Source organism: Anomaloglossus baeobatrachus, chromosome 4, assembly GCF_048569485.1.
Source record: "Anomaloglossus baeobatrachus isolate aAnoBae1 chromosome 4, aAnoBae1.hap1, whole genome shotgun sequence".
Lineage (NCBI taxonomy): Eukaryota > Metazoa > Chordata > Amphibia > Anura > Aromobatidae > Anomaloglossus > Anomaloglossus baeobatrachus.
Window position 1 is genome coordinate 244,359,656 of NC_134356.1, and position 17,924 is coordinate 244,377,579.

The following is a 17,924-nucleotide window of genomic DNA, read 5'->3' on the forward strand; positions in this document are numbered from 1 at the left end:
AGATTTACGACAAACGTCATGTAGGGACACATTGCATGTGAGACGCGCCTAAGTCATGATGAGGAGTACACCTCTTCACGAATCAGGAGCGTTTGACTCCAGAAAGTGCCCTCATCATGAACTGCGTGAACAACACCGGCATCGATAAACCTGGCGCTCAGTGTGTAGCGCCTGTTGACAAGAACTAGAGAGGAGCACCTATTCAAAAGAATGGGAGCTGATCTGCAGTATAATTCTTAACAAGTAGCATAATTGGAATTTTCTATAATTTTTTGTTTAACACTGTGGAGGATATCTGTATTATATGTGACTTATATATGTAACTATTGTGGTAACAATATGAAAAAAATATTCCAAGGAAATACTATAACCGATCCACACACATACTGTAACTTATGGATTAGTTTATATTGCAATATATATACATATACATGTATGTATATATATAGACATACCGGTATATATGTATACACACACACACACACACACACATATTGTGCTGACCTTGTCATGAACTTTCTGTCCTTGCTCCATTCCATCCATAGCCTCCTGGTCTGTCGCTTCCCCAGTAACCATCTTTCTCTGAATATGAGCATTTTGTTCTCTTAATGCAACAATCTGTGGGGATATAAACATAGGTGATATCACTAAATATATGAAAATAGCATTTGATTTGTAAATCACAGGGAGGGAATTAAACTTGTCAAATGAAGGATTTTTTGCTTTAGACCCAGACATTCCATTACCTTACTGTATATCTGTCGGTAACCTAATTTATTTGTAATATTTCAGTCTTGTTAACAGTTTTAAAGATCTGGATAATATTTTTATCTTTTTTTTTTACTATTATCTGTCTAGAAAGTGACGTCACTTGGCATGTCTTCAGCACTCCCATTCCAATAACCCACAATAAGAGCTCAAGTGCAATGGTGGACGAGTACAATATGTCTGGGGCTGGTACCTTAGGACTGGGCAGTGACTGGCAGATACAAAAGGTGCAGGAACAGCATATGGGGTCCTTTGCAGCCAATAATGTATCTGTGAGAGAAGCTACTTGCTGTTTTGAAGGTGGCCTGGGGTCCCCTTACCTCTTAGGTTGCATCAATGATATGTCCACGACTGGGATTGAGGAATACTAATATCTGCATACTTGGTTTTCCAAGGTTTCCAAATTCTGTATGTACTATACATTACAAAGTAATGGAACAAGTAGTGATGAGGACCATATTGCTTTTTCATGATTAATGCTTAGATCCAATGCTTAGATCTATGAAAAGACAATACCTTTAGGTAGATGGTCTCAAGTTATTTTACGTGGTTAAACTGGTTACAACTCAATTTTTATTGAAATGTTTATTGTGATCATTTTTTATTATAATAAAAAGATACACTGGGTGTTTCTTTGACCTAAGCCTGCTTTACACACTTCAATAGATCTTTCAATCCGTCGTCGGGGTCAAGTTGTAAGTGAGGCACATCCGGCATCGTTCATGACGTATTTGCGTGTGAAACCTACATGCGATCAAGATTGAACGAAAATACGGTGATCGCATACACGTCGTTTATTCCTCATACATTGGACGTTTGGTAGTACGAAACTAGTGAATTGTAACGTGTGACATCCCTCATACGATTGTGATGTCTGAGGCTATGTGCGCAGGTGTGCGCTCTGCACCGCAGCTTAACAAAGGTCTGCTTCAGAGCGCAGCTGAAAAGCTGCATTCTGAAGCGCCTCACAATGTCTGTCATTCACTAATCTCTGTCAGTCCGTCACTATCTCTGTCCCTCTCTCTCTGTCCATGTCAGTCTATCCCTCTTACCCCCTCTCTCATACTCACCAATCCCCGATCACCGGCACGGCTCTGCACGGCGTTCACACTGCTCTGGCGGCTTTTACTGTTTTGAAAAAGCCGGCCGCCCATTAAACAATCTCGTATTCCCTGTGTAATACTACTGTATGTTCTGAGGATTTCGATTGCGTTAGGGCAATGACAACAGAGACGAGTTCTTGGTACAAGATGTTATATAATATGTCACCACGGTAGATACACAACGGGAATAAACACAGTAAAACAACACACAAAACGGAGCGAAGGGGATTCCCGGGGCCACGCACCGGACTCCCCCAGGGAGACCACCAGAGCGAACCCCTGTACAGGGACTGTCCGGCAATCAACCCCGGAAGGCCTAAATGTGCGGCAGCCGGTACACAAGGGGCAAGTGGTATAGTCCAGGAGTGTCCGTACGGGATGATTGTCCAGAGTGGTTACGAACCGGGCAGAGTGCTGATCAAAGACGGCAGACGGAGTCCGGGCACAGCTTGAAGAAAACCGGGTATGGTCCAGAGTCGGTCGGTAGAGTTTCAGGAGAATCCAAGGCAATCAGGAAGTAGAAACAGCAAAGCAGGAGCACACAGCAAGCAGTATACTCAGGCACTGGACTGGGCTGAGAGGCGGCCTTTTAAGCAGCTGGACAGGAAGTAGGGCAACAGAACCTTAAACTCCATGTTAACTGAGGGCAAGCTCATTCAAAAGAGAACTGGAAAACCTGGAAACCTGACATTACTCCCCCCCCCAGAGACGGCCTCAGGACGGATCAGGGCCCGGCTTGTCCGGGAACCGTCGATGAAACTGAGCGATCTTCCGGGGTGCCCGAATGTTACCCACCGGTTCCCAGGAATCGTCCTCGGGGGCGTACCCCTGCCAACGTACCAGATATTGAAGCCGACGACGATGGAGCCGGGAGTCAATAATGTCCTCAACCACGAACTGCTCCTCGCCGTCGACCATCACAGGCGGAGGAGGAGGCACAACACGACCACGAAACGTATTAGGGGAGACAGGTTTGAGGAGAGACACATGAAAGACCGGGTGTACCTTTAGATGGTGCGGCAACCGTAGCCGACAGGCCACAGGGCTCACGATCCCGGTGATCTTAAACGGACCGATGAATTTTTGTCCCAGCTTCTGCGAAGGAACACCCAATCTCAGGTTTTTGGTGGATAACCATACAGAGTCCCCTACCTTGTACATGGGTGCCGGTTTCCGGTGAGTGTCTGCCGACCTCTTGTAACGCTCCTGGGCCGTAGCCACAGTGTCCTTTAGAACCTCCAGATTCTGTCGAAGCTCTGTCAATCTGTCCTCCACCGCCGGCACCGAAACCGCAACCGGTGACCTAGGCAAAACATTCGGATGATAACCCAAGTTAGCAAAAAAGGGCGTTACCTTAGTGGAGCTGCTCTGAGTGTTGTTATAGGAGAACTCCGCCAACGGAAGCATCTTCAACCAATCGTCTTGGAGATGGCTGACATAACATCGAAGGTATTGTTCCAGGGTTTGATTCGTCCGTTCGGTTTGCCCATTTGTCTGAGGATGGTATGCAGAAGACAAACAGACATCAATCTGGAGTGCCATACAAAAGCCCTTCCAGAACCTAGACGTGAACTGCACGCCCCGGTCAGAGATGATCTCGTCTGGTACCCCATGCAATCGGAATACGTTCTGGATAACCAAATCCACTGTCTCTGCGGCTGAGGGAAGACCGGTACACGGAATGAAGTGAGCAGCTTTAGTCAATCGATCCACCACCACTAAGATGGTATTGTGCCCGCCTGAGACTGGCAACTCCACAATAAAATCCATGGAGATAGACCCCCAAGGGCGAGATGGCACGGGTAACGGTTGGAGGAGTCCCGTAGGAGCCACACGAGGGACCTTGCACCGGGCACAAACCACGCATGAGTGGACATAGTCCTTTACATCCTTTAGACAGGTAGGCCACCAGAAAAAACGGCTCAGAAATTCCTGCGTCTTCTGTACCCCCCTATGACCAGCCAACACGGAGTCATGGACCAACTTGAGAACCCGAAGTCTTACGGCCTCCGGGACATAAATGCGTCGCTCTCTCAACCACACACCATTCCGAAGAACAAGAGTTACATCATTCGGGGGGGCAGCAAGAAATACGTCACCATCATAGGCCAGCTTGATGTCCTTCCACAAGTCCTGGTCCTGGATTACTCCAACGAAATTGGCATCCGATAACACGGTCTGAGACGGGGTTCCAGGCACGGAGTCCACGGCGTGGATTCGGGACAAGGCATCGGCTTTCCCATTACGTGAACCTGGACGGTATGTAACGACAAAATTGAATTGGTTAAGAAATAGGCTCCAACGGGCTTGCCGTGGAGACAGGCACCTGGCAGACTTAAGAAATTCCAGATTACGATGATCTGTGAGTACTATCACTTGCTGCGCGGCTCCCTGTAAGTGGTGTCTCCATTCCTTGAAAGCGGAAATAATCGCTAACAATTCCTTGTCCGCAATGTCATAGTTCCTTTCTGCAGGGGACAACCGGCGGGAAAAGAAAGCACACGGATGTAAGAGACTCTTGTCCCCAGTCCTTTGAGAAAGGATGGCCCCTAATGCGTAGTCGGAAGCGTCGACTTCCACGATAAAGGGAAGTGCGGGATTCGGATGTACCAATATAGGCGCTGAGGTAAAACAAACCTTGAGACGATGGAAGGCTTCCTGGGCCTGGGCGGACCACACAAACTTCTGTCCTTTCTTGGTTAACAGAGTGATGGGACGAACGATCTCTGAAAAATTATGGATAAAACGTCGGTAAAAGTTGGCAAAACCGACAAAGCGTTGTACCTCTTTGACGTTACCCGGTTCCGGCCAGTCCAGAATTGCTTGTATCTTGCCAGACTCCATGTTCAGTCCCTGAGGAGAGATGACATACCCTAAGAATTGTATCTGTGAGCAATGGAATTCGCATTTCTCCAGTTTAATGTACAGGTGATTTTCCCTCAGCCGGGTAAGTACGGTCTTGACGTGCTCCTGGTGTTCCTGTAAGGAATCAGAAAAGATTAGGATATCGTCCAGATAAATCACCATGAATTGGTCCATGATATCCCTAAAAATATCGTTAACTAGATGTTGGAAAGCCGCGGGAGCGTTACAAAGTCCAAAAGGCATCACTAGGTACTCAAAATGTCCATACCGACATCGGAACGCGGTCTTCCACTCGTCTCCGGGACGTATGCGAAGTAGATTATATGCCCCACGGAGATCCAATTTGGTGAATATTTTTGCCTGTTGGACCCTCTCCAATAGCTCAGGAATCAACGGTAACGGATACCGGTTCCGGATGGTTATTTTATTCAGTTCCCGGTAGTCAATACAGGGTCTCAGAGTCCCCTCTTTCTTTTTCACGAAAAAGATGGGTGCCCCTGCTGGTGAGGTAGACGGGCGAATAAATCCCTTGGCTAGGCTCTCATCAATGTATTCTTTTAGTGCTTCTAGCTCAGGTGCCGCCAACGGGTAGACATGGCCAAACGGAATCTCCGCCCCTGGAAGTAAGTCTATGGGGCAATCATACGGTCTATGCGGGGGAAGCCGATCGGCTTTTCTTTTGTCGCATATGTCAGCAAAGTCATCATAAACCGGGGGTAGAACAGGTACCTGTACAGTGCCCTCCGCATTCGGTGTTACTGGAACCGGAACAGTTGGACTAATGGTCGGACCACTCTGCGGTGGGAAGGTTATTTCCTTAGTTTCCCAATCGATGACCGGATTCGTAGACCGTAGCCACGGAATACCTAAAATAATCGGAAAATGAGGAGAAGAAATTATCATGAAAACAAGGGTCTCCTGCTGACCTGGCTTCATCACGCATTCTAGCGGTACTGTTTCCCGATCCACTGGTCCAGAGCTTAACGGAGATCCGTCTACCGTCTCCATGGTAACCGGTGAGGATCTTTGCTGAGTCCGGATACCGTGTTTCCTGGCAAAAGAGGAGTCCATGAAATTTCCCCCTGCCCCAGAATCTATCATTGCAGAGGTAGGTATTAGATGCCCCTCCCACCGGATCTGAATGGGGAGCGAGCAATGGGTATATTTCCCTTCTGAGTCCTTCGGTGAGGTTGACATTACAGTCAAGGGAAATACCGCATCCAAGTGCCCACTTGCCTCAGAGATATCGGACTCTGCGTCCGTGTTGTCACACTCTGCCATGGCTGCCAATACCTTATTTGGGCGATTCGGACGTTTCGGGCAGTCGATCAAGAAATGATCCGATTGACCGCAATAGAAACACAGACGCTCACGGAGCCGGTGTTCGCGACGTTCGTTGGTCTCTCGCTTTTGCAGAGAGTCCACTTGCATAGGAACGTCCTCGGCCTCCCGTGGTGTCCTGAGAGCGGGTTCTCTAGAAGGAAACGCAAAGTTGTTTACACGGTTTACAGCTGCCCATTTTTCCTGTCTACGCTCCGTCAAGCGGGTATCAATACGCACACAGTGCTGGAGAAACAGTTCAAAATCCCCTGGAGATTCGGAACGAGCTAACTCGTCCTTGATGGTACCGGACAAACCTTTTCTGAATACAGACAATAATGCATTGTTTCCCCAGTCGGTGTCTACCACTAACCTCTTGAACTCAGTGGCGTATTCAACGACAGAACGCTTTCCCTGACGTAAGGAAAGGAGAGCCGATTCAGCGGTAGCACGGCGATTCGGATCATCAAACATTTGCGCCATTGCGTTCAGAAAGTCATCCAGGTGATTTAAACGGATGTCCCGATTCTCTATCATAGGATTAGCCCAAGCCAGTGCTCGTGAGGTTAATAACATGATTATACATAACACTTTGGACCGGTCAGAACGGTAATAATCAGCATGTACATCAAAAAACAGTATACATTGGTTCACAAATCCACGAAACTGACTACGATCACCATTGAAACGGAATGGGGGTAACCTAGGCATACCGGCAGCTGATACGGACGTAGTGGGGACGGCTTCCTGAGCCTCCACTCTGACTTGCAAATCCTGAATAGCCGGACCCAGTACCTGGTGATCATGGCCCAGCTGTGCCTCCACATCTCTGAGTTTAGTTTGCACCGCCTCCATCTCCTGCTGCAAGGAGTTGATCATGGAAAAGAGCTGATCTACTCGTGTCTCAGTCATTGCCCCAGCGAAATCCTCTTAAGTGGCCTGAGTATAATGTAATACTACTGTATGTTCTGAGGATTTCGATTGCGTTAGGGCAATGACAACAGAGACGAGTTCTTGGTACAAGATGTTATATAATATGTCACCACGGTAGATACACAACGGGAATAAACACAGTAAAACAACACACAAAACGGAGCGAAGGGGATTCCCGGGGCCACGCACCGGACTCCCCCAGGGAGACCACCAGAGCGAACCCCTGTACAGGGACTGTCCGGCAATCAACCCCGGAAGGCCTAAATGTGCGGCAGCCGGTACACAAGGGGCAAGTGGTATAGTCCAGGAGTGTCCGTACGGGATGATTGTCCAGAGTGGTTACGAACCGGGCAGAGTGCTGATCAAAGACGGCAGACGGAGTCCGGGCACAGCTTGAAGAAAACCGGGTATGGTCCAGAGTCGGTCGGTAGAGTTTCAGGAGAATCCAAGGCAATCAGGAAGTAGAAACAGCAAAGCAGGAGCACACAGCAAGCAGTATACTCAGGCACTGGACTGGGCTGAGAGGCGGCCTTTTAAGCAGCTGGACAGGAAGTAGGGCAACAGAACCTTAAACTCCATGTTAACTGAGGGCAAGCTCATTCAAAAGAGAACTGGAAAACCTGGAAACCTGACACCCTGCTTACCCCGCCCACCGGCGCCTATGATTGGTTACAGTGAGACACGCCCCCCACGCTGAGTGACAGGTGTCACACTGCACCCAATCACAGCAGCCGGTGGGCGTGTCTATACTGTGTAGTGAAATAAATAATTAAATAATTAAAAAAAACGGCGTGCGGTCCCCCCTAATTTTAAAACCAGCCAGATAAAGCCATACGGCTGAAGGCTGGTATTCTCAGGATGGGGAGCTCCACGTTATGGGGAGCCCCCCAGCCTAACAATATCAGCCAACAGCCGCCCAGAATTGCCGCATGCATTAGATGCGACAGTTCTGGGACTGTACCCGGCTCTTCCCGATTTGCCCTGGTGCGTTGGCAAATCGGGGTAATAAGGAGTTATTGGCAGCCCATAGCTGCCAATAAGTCCTAGATTAATCATGTCAGGCGTCTATGAGACACCTTCCATGATTAATCTGTAAATTACAGTAAATAAACACACACACCCGAAAAAATCCTTTATTAGAAATAAAAAACACAAACACATACCCTGGTTCACCACTTTAATCAGCCCCAAAAAGCCCTCCTTGTCCGGCGTAATCCAGGAAGGTCCAGCGTCGCTTCCAGCTGTGCTGCATGGAGGTGCCCGGAGCTGCAGCAGACACACCCGCTCCTGTCACCTCCACACAGCTAATGAAGACAGCCGTGCGATCAGCTGAGCTGTCACTGAGGTTACCCGCTGTCACTGGATCCAGCGGTGGATGCAGCGGTGGCCGCGGGTAACCTCAGTGACAGCTCAGCTGATCGCGCTACTCACCGCCGCTCCGGTCAGCTCCAGTCAGCAACTGAGGTGAGTAGCGCGATCAGCTGCTGTCACTGAGGTTACCCGCGGCCACCGCTGCATCCACCGCTGGATCCAGTGACAGCGGGTAACCTCAGTGACAGCTCAGCTGATCGCGCGGCTGTCTTCATTACCTGCGTGGAGGTGACCGGAGCGGCTGTGTGTGCTGCAGCTCCGGTCACCTCCATGCAGCAGCGCTGGAAGCGACGCTGGACCTTCCTGGATTACGCCGGACAAGGAGGGCTTTTTGGGGCTGATTAAAGTGGTGAACCAGGGTATGTGTTTGTGTTTTTTATTTCTAATAAAGGATTTTTTCGTGTGTGTGTGTGTGTTTATTTACTGTAATTTACAGATTAATCATGGAAGGTGTCTCATAGACGCCTGACATGATTAATCTAGGACTTATTGGCAGCTATGGGCTGCCAATAACTCCTTATTACCCCGATTTGCCAACGCACCAGGGCAAATCGGGAAGAGCCGGGTACAGTCCCAGAACTGTCGCATCTAATGCATGCGGCAATTCTGGGCGGCTGTTGGCTGATATTGTTAGGCTGGGGGGCTCCCCATAACGTGGAGCTCCCCATCCTGAGAATACCAGCCTTCAGCCGTATGGCTTTATCTGGCTGGTTTTAAAATTAGGGGGGACCGCACGCCGTTTTTTTTAATTATTTAATTATTTATTTCACTACACAGTATAGACACGCCCACCGGCTGCTGTGATTGGGTGCAGTGTGACACCTGTCACTCAGCGTGGGGGGCGTGTCTCACTGTAACCAATCATAGGCGCCGGTGGGTGGGGTAAGCAGGGAATACGAGATTGTTTAATGGGCGGCCGGCTTTTTCAAAACAGTAAAAGCCGCCGGAGCAGTGTGAATGCCGTGCAGCGCCGCGCCGGGGATCGGGGATTGGTGAGTATATGAGAGAGGGCTGCTCACTTCAGTTACTCAGGAGATTAGCGGTCACCGGTGAGCCCTTCCCAGGTGACCGCTAATCAGGGCGCGACACAGACAGAGCCGCAGCATGACAATGAAGTCGGGTGAGGTTCACCCGAGTTCATTCTGACAGTGCGGCTCTGTCTGTGTCTGCTGTCATCTGCCATTCACCGCTGCTACATGGCTGTCTGTGTCTGCTGTCAGCGGCCATGTAGCAGAGCTGAATGGCAGATGACATAGTAAAAACGCATCCCTACATTACACACGCTTGGCAAGTCAATAAATAAAAAAAAAAAAGGTGCCCAATGCATACGTCACAGAACACATGATCTAAAGGATCGCACACAAAATTGATCAATTTAACATAGACTACTAACGCACGTGTGACAGCAAGTGAACGACCTACGTGCGATCTCATTCAATCGCATATGCGAACTGGGCGTGTCACATCGCATACGAGATCGCATACCTAATTGTAAGGTGTAAAGCTGGCTCTAGACCTCTAAATTGTACCTTTCTTTCTGGTTGTAGAAATACAACAAAACTAGCCTACCTTCAAGAATCTCACAATTGAATATGTTACTTATAGTCTTTCTGCACTCGATATGAATAAGAAACAATCCCACAAAAAAGGTCAAACAAAATACATTACATTATAACTAGGCCACTGTGGCCACCATATGGTAGGCTTACAAAGTGAATAAGTACATTAGAGTTTAAAATTTGTTAAGCAAGTAACATAGAGTACATAAAATGCTGATTGTTTTAAGATCGTACCCAGAAAACCAATGTACGTTAGATTACAGCTGAAATATAGAAACTATTGCATATACTGCACCAATTTTTGGAATGGTCAATCTGAGGAATGTTGTCGGGGAGAAAAGCCACAATAAACACACCATATCTGATATTCATCATATTTGTCCATTGGAATAAATGCATTCATTTATTTAGATACTAACTACGTTATCTACCCGGAAATAATTACTCTTTTGTGGTTTTTATTTTTTCACAATTTATTTCAATAAAAAAAAAATAGTTCTCGTACATACAGGATTACAGTAAATTGGAGTGAAAGAGAAATATTTTTTTCAGCAAGACTATAGAATACTAGAAGGCGTTCAAGAAGAAGGCTTAATGTGGAAGAGTGGATTAAGGCTTAGAGGAAAGCTAAATTAATATAATGCCCTAAAAAATCACAGCACTTCTTCCCTAATCCCATCTTTTCCTTTGATCCTATTTTGCATCATATTGCAATCAAAACGTTGAGAAGTAACCTATATGTCCAAAAGAATGTGGACACCTGACTATCATACCTATAAGAGATTCCTTGATTTACCATTGCAAGACAATGAGCATTAGGATGAGGTTGTTTCCCAGTTGAGGTTAGAAAAGCTTTTACTCTTACAAGAAGGCTTTGAGAGATTTATGAGGATATCTTTGAAATTTCTACTAAGTCTTCCTTAAAAACACCTGTGATGTCAGGCAGTGATAGTAAACAAAATGTGTGGCTCGCAATCCATGTTCACCATTCCAAAGATGTTTAATGGGGCTAAGGTCAGATATCTGGGCAGCCCACTCCAGATTCTGTATACCAAGATTGCCAAATCATGCCTTGAGTTTCTTTGTGCCCTGTGGCACAATCATACTGGAACAAAAGCTGGCCTTCCCCAAACTATTACCACAAAGTTGGAGGCATATAGTTGTCTAAAAAAAATGTATATGTTGTAACACTGACATTACCAAAACTAAAAATTAGAGGCCCTGAGAAAACCCTGAAAAAGTCTATATGCTTCAGTCCTTGGTGGCCCCACTCTTTGAACTTGCACGCTGAACCTATTGATGGAATTTATACCACTCCTAGATGATTCCACTTCATAATACCTAGCGCTCACAGATACATGGGCAAACCAGAAATGTCATGAACTGTGGCAAAGGTGGTATTTATAACTGTACCACAATTAAATCACTCCTAATATCCCGTGTACAAGTACAATGGATGTTGAGTGTTTATTTATGGAAAGAGGTCAGGCTGTGTTAGACAGACAGAAAAGGCCCACTGTGCAAGAACAGTATATGGGTCCTTACAGTCCAATAGTTCGATTTATGAAAGAAGCTGCTTGTAGCTTTGGAGGTGGAAGTGGCCGCTTTACCTTTTGTGTCTCCGTGTGGCTACACTGGTTTAACCAATAATGTATCCGCCCCTGGGCTGAGCACATTCCAAACACAGAAGGTGCCAGCTGCGTTATACAGCTGGCATGCGCTCCTCTAACAGTAGCAACTGAAGGCGGCTCTCATTTTCTGACAAACCAAAAATGATACCATTGAAAACAATAATTCACTGCTTAAAGGTAAGGTGTCGCGTTTTTTTATTTTTATATTAATAATCGTGATTACGAAATCAAGTATTTTTAATACAAAATTAAACTCATTGTTTATTTAGTTTTTATTTAATTTTAGTTTTACTGAAACACTGGGGGCTGCCACCCTGGATTTCCTGTGAGTAACGATAGTTAGTCACCTCCTTTATGGCAGCCGTCTGTGTATTGACTCTGATTGTCGGCTCCGACCCCTAGACTTAAAGGGAACCTGTCACCACTTTTTTGGCCTATAAGCTGCGGCTACCACCACCGGGCTCTTATAAACAGCATTCTGACATGCTGTATATAAGAGCCCAGGCCGGGGGTATAACATAAAAAATACTTTATCATATCATAGTATCATAGTATCATAGTTTTAAGGTTGAAGGGAGACTCTAAGTCCATCTAGTTCAACCCGTAGCCTAACATGTTGATCCAGAGGAAGGCAAAAAACCCCAATGTGGCAAACAAGTTCCAATGAGGAAAAAATTTCCTTCCTGACTCCACATCCGGCAATCAGACTAGTTCCCTGGATCAATACCCTGTCATAAAATCTAATATACATAACTGGTTATATTAAATTTTTCAAGAAAGGCATCCAGGCTCTGCTTAAATGTTAGTAGTGAATCACTCATTACAACATCATGCGGCAGAGAATTCCATAGTCTCACTGCTCGTACAGTAAAGAATCCTCGTCTGTGATTATGATTAAACCTTCTTTCCTCAAGACGTAGCGGATGCCCCCGTGTTCCAGTCGCAGGCCTAGGTGTAAATAGATCTTTGGAAAGGTCTCTGTACTGTCCCCTCATATATTTATACATTGTGATTAGATCTCCCCTAAGCCTTCGTTTTTCCAGACTAAATAACCCCAAGTTTAATAACCTGTCTTCGTATTGCAGCCCCCCCATTCCTCTAATAATCTTGGTCGCTCTTCTTTGCACCCTCTCCAGTTCAGCTATGTCCTTCTTATATATCGGTGACCAGAATTGTACACAGTATTCTACGTGCGGTCACACTAGTGACTTGTACAGAGGTAGAACTATATTTTTTTCATGAACACTTATACCTCTTTTAATACATCCCATTATTTTATTAGCCCTGGCAGCAGCTGCCTGACACTGTCCACTAAAGTGAAGTTTACCATCCACCCATACACCCAAGTCTTTTTCTGTGTCTGTTTTACCCAGTGTTCTACAATTAAGTACATAATCATAAATGTTATTTCCTCTACCCAAGTGCATGACCTTACATTTATCTACATTAATCTTCAATTGCCACTTCTCAGCCCAATCCTCCAATTTACATAAATCTCCCTGTAATATAAAATTATCCTCCTCTGTATTGATTACCCTGCAGAGTTTAGTATCATCTGCAAATATTGAAATTCTACTCCGCATGCCCCCAACAAGGTCATTTATAAATATGTTGAAAAGAAGCGGGCCCAATACTGACCCCTGTGGTACCCCACTATGAACTGAGACCCAGTCCGAGTACGTACCATTAATAACCACCCTTTGTTTCCTATCACTGAGCCAGTTTTTAACCCAGTTACACATATTTTCCCCTATCCCCATTATTCTCATTTTATGTACCAACCTTTTGTGTGGCACCGTATCAAAAGCTTTTGAAAAGTCCATATACACAACATCCACTGCATTTCCCTGGTCCAGGCTTGAACTTACCTCTTCATAGAAGCTGATCAAATTAGTTTGACAGGATCGATCCCTCATAAACCCATGTTGATACTCTGTCATAAGGTTATTTTTCTTGAGATACTCCAGTATAGCATCTCTCAAGAAACCCTCAAGGATTTTACCAACCGTAGAGGTTAAACTTACCGGCCTATAATTTACCGGCTCAGTTTTTGTCCCCTTTTTGAATATTGGCACCACATTTGCTATGCGCCAGTCCTGCGGTACCGACCCTGTTATTAAGGAATCTGAGAAGATTAAAAATAATGGTCTATCTATCACAGAACTCAATTCCTGTAGTACTCTGGGGTGTATGCCATCCGGGCCCGGAGATTTGTCAACCTTAGTGATTTCGAGGCGGCGGCGTACTTCCTGCTGGGTTAAGCAGGTAATATTCAAGGGTGAATTTATGGCATCACTGGTCATGTCATCTGCCATGGCATTTTCTTGTATAAAAACCGTAGAAAAAAAGTCATTCAGCAGGTTGGCTTTACCCTCATCCCCTTCCACCATTTCACCAAGACTATTTTTAAGGGGGCCAACACTATCGCTTTTCAGTTTTTTACTGTTTATGTAGTTAAAGAATATTTTAGGATTATTTTTACTTTCTCTCGCAATGAGTCTCTGTGTCTCAAACTTAGCTAACTTAATTTGCTTTTTACATATTTTATTTAATTTTCTATAATTATATAATGCCTCATCACTACCTACCCTCTTTAATTCTTTTAAGGCTTTCTGTTTTTCTTTTATTGCTTCCCTTACAGCTCTATTTAGCCATAGGGGTTTCCTCCTATTTCTAGCATGTTTGTTCCCATAGGGTATATTTTCTGCACAAGCCCTATTCAGGATGCTCATAAAAGTCTCCCATTTGCTTTGTGTACTTTTATTACTTAGTACATCATCCCAGTTTATTGCACTAGGATCATCTCTCAACCGTTTAAAATTTGCTTTCCTGAAGTTTAGTGTCCTTGTAGCCCCTCTACTATACATCTTACTAAAGAATACATGAAAACTTATTATTTTGTGATCACTATTCCCCAAGTAACCCCCAACTTGTATATTTGATATGCGGTCTGGCCTATTGGTTAGTACAAGGTCTAGTAGTGCTCCCCCTCTTGTGGGGTCCTGTACCATTTGTGAAAGGTAATTATCTTTCATTGTTATCAAAAATCTATTTCCTTTGCTGGAACTGCAAGTTTCTGTTCCCCAATTTATATCAGGATAGTTAAAGTCCCCCATAATAATTACCTCTCCGAGACTCGCTGCTTTATCAATTTGCTTTATGAGGAGATTCTCTACCTCTTCCATAATATTCGGCGTCTTATAACACACCCCTATCAGTATTTTATTATTCATTCTCCCCCCCTTATCTCCACCCATAGGGACTCTACATTCTCAGTACCCTCACATATGTTGTCACGCAGGATGGGTTTTAAGGATGATTTTACATATAGACACACACCTCCCCCTCGCTTATTTGTACGGTCATTCCTGAATAGGCTATAACCCTGTAAATTAACAGCCCAGTCATAGCTCTCATCCAGCCATGTCTCTGATATCCCCACTATATCATAATTTTCTTCCAACAATATTAATTCTAATTCCTCCACCTTATTTGTGAGGCTTCGGGCATTAGTGTACATGCACGTTACGTATGACTCTGTACCTATATTCCTGCTTACTGTATTGACTGTCCTAACCCTTCCCCCCGTACCACCCCCAATTTCATTACTTGTGCCCTGGTCACTATCTGCACTACATTCCCCTTCTATAAAGTGAATACCCTCGCCCCCCATTCCTAGTTTAAACACTCCTCCAACCTTCTAGCCATTTTCTGCCCCAGCAGAGCTGCACCCTCCCCATTAAGATGCAGCCCATCCCTAGCATAGAATCTGTAGCCAACTGAAAAGTCGGCCCAATTCTCCAGGAACCCAAAACTCTCTTTCCTACACCAATTCTTGAGCCACCTGTTAACCTCCCTGATCTCTCTTTGCCTCTCTGGTGTGGCTCGTGGCAAAGGTAGTATTTCCGAAAATACCACCTTTGAGGTCCATGCTTTAAGCTTACAACCTAATTCCCTGAAATCATCTTTAAGGACCTTCCACCTACCTCTAACTTTGTCATTTGTGCCAATATGTACAATGACCGCTGGGTCCTCCCCAGCCCCTCCCAGTAATCTGTCAACCCGATCAGCGATGTGCCGAACTCGAGCGCCAGGAAGACAACACACTGTTCGGCGATCCCTGTCTTTGTGACAGATTGCCCTATCTGTCCCCCTAATAATTGAGTCCCCCACTACCAGTACCTGTCTTGCCTGCCCTGCACTCCTATTCCCCCCCTTACTGGAGCAGACACTCCTCTGGCGTTCAGAGGTCATGCCTTGCTGCAGCAATGCTACCCCTGTAATGACATCCCCCTCATCTGCCAAGTTTGCAAACCTATTGGGGTGTGTCAGTTCAGGACTAGCCTCCCTAGCACTTTTCCCTTTACCCCCCTTTCTAACTGTCACCCAGCTACCTACCTCACCGTCCTGCCGCTCCCTACTACGATCCTCCCCCACATCTGACCCAGCAAGCTTATAATACTTACCTAACGGTCGCACTGTGGGCCTTATGGGCGTCTCCGTTCTCCGGTGGCGGCGCCTCCTCTTTCAGCCATCTTCGTCCTCTTTCTGAAGCTTGGGTGCCTGACGCAGCTACGTCATACACAGGCGCACTACAATACCTTGATCTGCCCTGCTCAGAACCTCAATGCCGGTGAGTGTATATGATGTTTGACCCGTCATACACCGCGGCTAGAGAAGAAGGAGCACAAAGATGGCCAAAAGTGGCGGCGCCGGCACCGGACAACAGAAACACTTAGCGTGCCTGTTAGGTAAGTATTATAAAATGTTTTTTATGTTAAACCCCTGGCCTGGGCTCTTATATACAGCATGTTAGAATGCTGTATATAAAAGCCTGATGGTGGTGGCCGCAGCTTATAGGCCAAAAAAGTGGTGACAGGTTCCCTTTAACACAGAAACAGTGTCTGCTGACATCTGGACAAGCCCCTGGGCTGTCCAGAACACAGCAAAGGGAGTAGATCGTTGCCATTTTTGTGGAGCTCAGAACGTATGCTGTGTGCTCCACTTCCCCCTGTCACCCGCCGGGATGGATGGGGTGAGTACTGGTGCCGGGCATCGGTGATTGCACCGTAACTGACCCTGGCGTGCTGCTCCCCACTCTGCCGCTCACCACCCGCACTCTGCCATTCACCCCCCCTCCACTCACTACCCCGCCACTCTCCCACCCTCCCTGCATGTGCTCACCTCAGGCCTCCGTCCGCTGCTCGTACTGTGATCGCTGACAGGACAGGCTGCGGGGGCGCAGGTCTGAGGTGAGTGCATGCGGCTGGAAGCGGTGATCGTGGCGTGACATCTGTAGTGCAATTCTGCTCAGGCTGCAGATCACCCCTCCTCGCCACATGTCACCTCGGACCTCCGATTCCAGCTGGCAGCATAGTACATGGGGGCGCGGGATACAGTGAGGCATTGGGAAACAGTCAGCGGGGCATTGGGAAACAGTCAGCACAGCATTGGGATATAGTCAGCGGGGCATTGGGAAATAGCCAGCAGGGCATTGGGAAATAGCCAGCAGGGCATTGGGAAATAGCCAGCAGGGCATTGGGAAACAGCCAGCGAGGCACTGGTAAACAGCCAGCAGGGCATTGGGATACAGCCAGCGGGAAATTGGGAAACAGCCAGAGGGGCATTGGAATACAGCCAGTGGGGCATTAGGATACAGCCAGCGGGGCATTGGGATACAGCCAGCGGGGCATTGGGATACAGCCAGCGGGGCATTAGGATACAGCCAGCGAGGAATTGGGATACAGTCAGAGTGGCATTGTGATACAGTCAGCGGGGCATAGGGAAACAGCCAGCAGGGCATAGGGAAACAGCCAGCGGGGCATTGGGATACAGCCAGCAGGGCACTAGGAAAGAGCCAACGGGGCATTGAGATACAGTGTGGAGCGGGTTACAGTGCGGCGCAGGATACAGTGGAGCACTATGCAGCTGGCCTTAGTGGCACTCTAGACATATTAGGATCACTTTGCGGCCTCCAACAAAATGGCTCTGCACTGTGATCCTAAACTTCATTCTCTTTTATCCTTTTGGAAACACCCAGAACAGGAGAGGGAGGTGACATCACACACAGGAGAGCAGATTCCACCCACTTTTACTGCAGTTGTAATGTGAGCTAGTTCTACAGTAGCTCTACAGCAGGATTTCAGCAGCTGCTCCCCCTAGTGTTTAAGAGTGGAAAGTATCCAACTTTTATTTTTTTTTTTATATATATATATTTTTCTCAATTAAAAACAAATAATATTATTTAAACATAATATTAAAACATTAATCCTTTTATATATTTTTTCAGTTATTGAATTTTTTTTTTTCTTTATGACACCTTTCCTTTAAAAAAAGATCTCACACAGCCCCATTGTCAGAAAAATAAAAAAAAG

The 17,924-nt window shown here is 46.3% G+C and overlaps 1 protein-coding gene across 10 annotated transcripts in view; it reads right to left on the reverse strand.

Moving 5' to 3' along the window:
- The window catches only part of PPFIA2 (PPFI scaffold protein A2), a 575,559-nt gene that overhangs the window by 189,040 nt on the left and 368,595 nt on the right, over positions 1–17,924 (reverse strand). For all 10 annotated transcript variants that reach the window (XM_075344766.1, XM_075344764.1, XM_075344763.1 and 7 more), the window contains one exon: positions 505–618. In XM_075344766.1, coding sequence (XP_075200881.1) covers positions 505–618 — 114 coding nt within the window. The remainder of the gene's footprint in view (positions 1–504; positions 619–17,924) is intronic.